This window comes from Egretta garzetta, unplaced genomic scaffold, assembly GCF_000687185.1.
Source record: "Egretta garzetta isolate BGI_Z169 unplaced genomic scaffold, ASM68718v1 scaffold507, whole genome shotgun sequence".
NCBI classification, from domain to species: Eukaryota; Metazoa; Chordata; class Aves; order Pelecaniformes; family Ardeidae; genus Egretta; species Egretta garzetta.
In genome coordinates, this window is record NW_009260272.1 from 1,508,231 (window position 1) to 1,511,405 (window position 3,175).

The 3,175-nt window shown below is 44.0% G+C and overlaps 1 protein-coding gene across 1 annotated transcript; it reads left to right on the top strand.

The window, feature by feature from the left end:
• The first annotated feature begins 493 nt into the window (after nt 1-493).
• Nucleotides 494-2,482, top strand: FLRT2 (fibronectin leucine rich transmembrane protein 2). The gene has a single exon (XM_009642464.2). It carries the CDS (start codon nt 494-496, stop codon nt 2,480-2,482), a length of 1,989 nt encoding a protein of 662 aa, XP_009640759.1.
• The last annotated feature ends 693 nt before the right edge of the window (nt 2,483-3,175 follow it).

Consider the following 3,175-nt stretch of genomic DNA (forward strand, 5'->3'; position numbering starts at 1 on the left):
CTTGATCTTCCCTATTAAACATTTCATGCTATTCAGCTTTTTCTTTTCTCTTTTCTTTTACAGGCAGGCCAGATCCAGCAGATAGCTGATATGAGGACTTTGCTGACTTCAGAAAGCTGAGTGTAACACCAACAGACTTCAGTGAAAGGAAATACTATCCCTCCAAGCAACTCATATACAGTCGACTTTTGGTAGCTTTAAATTAACCTGTTGCTCGCCTGCAAAGATACGGCTATCGTTTCTTTCATCACACATGGAGGAAGGCAACAAACTTTGTAACCCTGGCTAATAAGACTGTGGCTTTCTTATCAAAAGTAGGAGGTAGGCCAATTATAAAAGGATTATTTTATACTTAGCCTCCAGGACTTTAACTCTGGCCTGAACACTGGACATAAATAGAAGCCAATTTTAATGACCTGAGATTTTGCTACCTGTGCTTTGTTATTGTTATTAGTTCTTTAACACTTTGGTACTTTATTTCTTTAAATTAGAAATGGGTTCGTGGACTAGAATGTGGCCCACAGATTGGGCTGTTCTCATGAAATCATGGCTTATCTTTTCCCTGGGGTTCTACATGCAGGTCTCCAAAACTTTGGCCTGCCCAAAAGTGTGCCGCTGTGACCGAAACTTTGTCTACTGTAATGAGCGAAGCTTGACCTCAGTGCCTCTTGGGATACCGGAGGGTGTAACCGTCCTCTACCTCCATAATAACCAAATTAATAATGCTGGATTTCCTGCAGAGTTGCACAATGTCCAGTCTGTGCACACAGTCTACCTGTATGGCAACCAATTAGATGAATTCCCCATGAACCTGCCCAAGAACGTCAGGGTTCTCCACCTGCAGGAAAACAACATTCAGACCATTTCTCGGGCTGCCCTTGCTCAGCTTTTGAAGCTGGAAGAGCTGCACCTGGATGACAACTCCATCTCCACTGTTGGTGTTGAGGATGGGGCATTCCGGGAAGCCATCAGCCTCAAGCTTCTATTCTTGTCCAAGAATCACTTGAGCAGTGTACCGGTAGGCCTTCCAGTGGACTTACAAGAACTTCGAGTAGACGAAAACCGAATTGCTGTCATTTCAGACCTGGCCTTCCAGAATCTTACAAGTCTGGAGCGTCTGATTGTGGATGGCAATCTCCTTACTAATAAAGGCATAGCTGAAGGCACCTTCAGCCACCTCTCCAAGCTCAAGGAATTCTCAATAGTTCGGAATTCACTGACCTACCCTCCTCCCGATCTTCCAGGTACACACCTGCTAAGGCTCTACTTGCAGGACAACCAGATAACCCATATACCACTTACAGCCTTTTCAAACCTCCACAAACTGGAACGTCTTGATATTTCCAACAATCAACTTCGGATGTTGGTAAAGGGGGTATTTGATAATCTCCACAACCTGAGGCAACTCACTGTAAGGAATAATCCCTGGTTGTGTGACTGCAGTATTAAGTGGGTCACTGAATGGCTCAAATTTATTCCCACTTCCATCAATGTACGGGGTTTTATGTGCCAGGGACCAGAGCAGGTCCGAGGTATGGCAGTCAGGGAGCTCAATATGAATATGTTGTCATGCCCCACCACCACCCCTGGTCTGCCACTTATCATCACCCCAGTCCCAGCTACAGCCATGCCAACTACATTAGTTCCCACCTCATCAGTTCCTCCCCCAAGTAGCAAATATAATCCTCTCACTCCCACCATAGCCACGCTCCCCACTGTGCCTGACAGGAAGGACAGAGAAAGGGTGACACCTCCTATATCTGAACGGATTCAACTCTCCATCCATTTTGTGAATGACACTTGCATCCAAGTTAATTGGATGTCTCTTTTTACTGTGATGGCATACAAACTCACATGGGTTAAAATGGGCCATAGCCTGGTAGGAGGAATTGTTCAGGAACGAATAGTTAGTGGTGAGAAGCAACACTTAAGCCTAGTAAATCTGGAGCCCAAATCCACCTATCGGATTTGTTTGGTTCCGCTGGATACTTATAACAACTACCGAACTGGAGAAGACACTGTCTGTTCAGAAGCCACAACCAAGGCTTCCTTTTTGAGCAATGGCAGCAACATCCCCTCCAGCCATGAGCAGACGACTTCTCAGAACCTGGGCTCCCCATTTCTGCTGGCAGGGTTGATTGGGGGTGCAGTGATATTTGTCCTCGTGGTCCTGCTCAGCATTTTTTGCTGGCACATGCACAAAAAAGGGCGTTACACCTCCCAGAAGTGGAAATATAACCGGGGCCGTCGGAAAGATGACTACTGCGAGGCAGGGACCAAGAAGGACAACTCCATCCTGGAGATGACGGAAACCAGCTTCCAGATTGTCTCCTTAAATAATGATCAACTCCTTAAAGGAGATTTCAGACTGCAGCCCATTTATACCCCAAATGGGGGCATTAACTACACAGACTGCCACATCCCCAACAACATGCGATACTGCAACAGCAATGTCTCAGACCTGGAGCACTGTCATACGTGATAGTGAGAGGAGATGGGGGTGTCTAGGACAAAGAGAAAAAACTCTGGAAAAAATAACCCCCCAACAACAATGAAAAAATTACATTTGATAAATGTTACCCAGATGCATTTATGCATTTGAATACTCTGTAATTTATACGGTGTACTATATAATGGGATTTAAAAAAAGTGCTATCTTTTCTATTTCAAGTTAATTGCAAATGGTTTTGTAACTCTTTGCTTTTTAAATCTTTAAAAAATATTGCTAAGTACTGTACAGGGTTGTACAATAAGAACCCAATGTCATGGCAAAGGAAAGAATGACTCATTCTTCAAACATTAACCACTTTGCTGTCGAAGCTGTCTGAGGGATGTTAAGTTTCTAGGTGTCCTGTAGTACAGGAAACTAAGTGCATATTAAAACAGGGTCACTAGGAATGGACAAAAGCAATTCAGATAAAATGGGTCCAACCCTTCTGACTTGAACCCAGCAATTACGGTTGAACTTCAAACAGTTGGAAATACTTCCATTCCCCTTTCTCAGTTCTGCATTTCCTACCTCCAACTGAAAGCTGGAGTTCTGAGTGCTACCAAAAAGGCTATTTTCTCATTTGATTAGTTTTCTCCCAATGTACTTGGAATAGGAAAGGTAGACAGAACTCAGTGTCAAACTCAAAGTGACCTTGATTCCTGTTTGCAAAAGCTGCTCTGAAAA

What these genes read in the sequence shown, in the direction of transcription:
- FLRT2 (XM_009642464.2), top strand. Translation starts at nt 494, where the DNA reads ATGGGTTCGTGGACTAGAATGTGGCCCACAGATTGGGCTGTTCTCATG.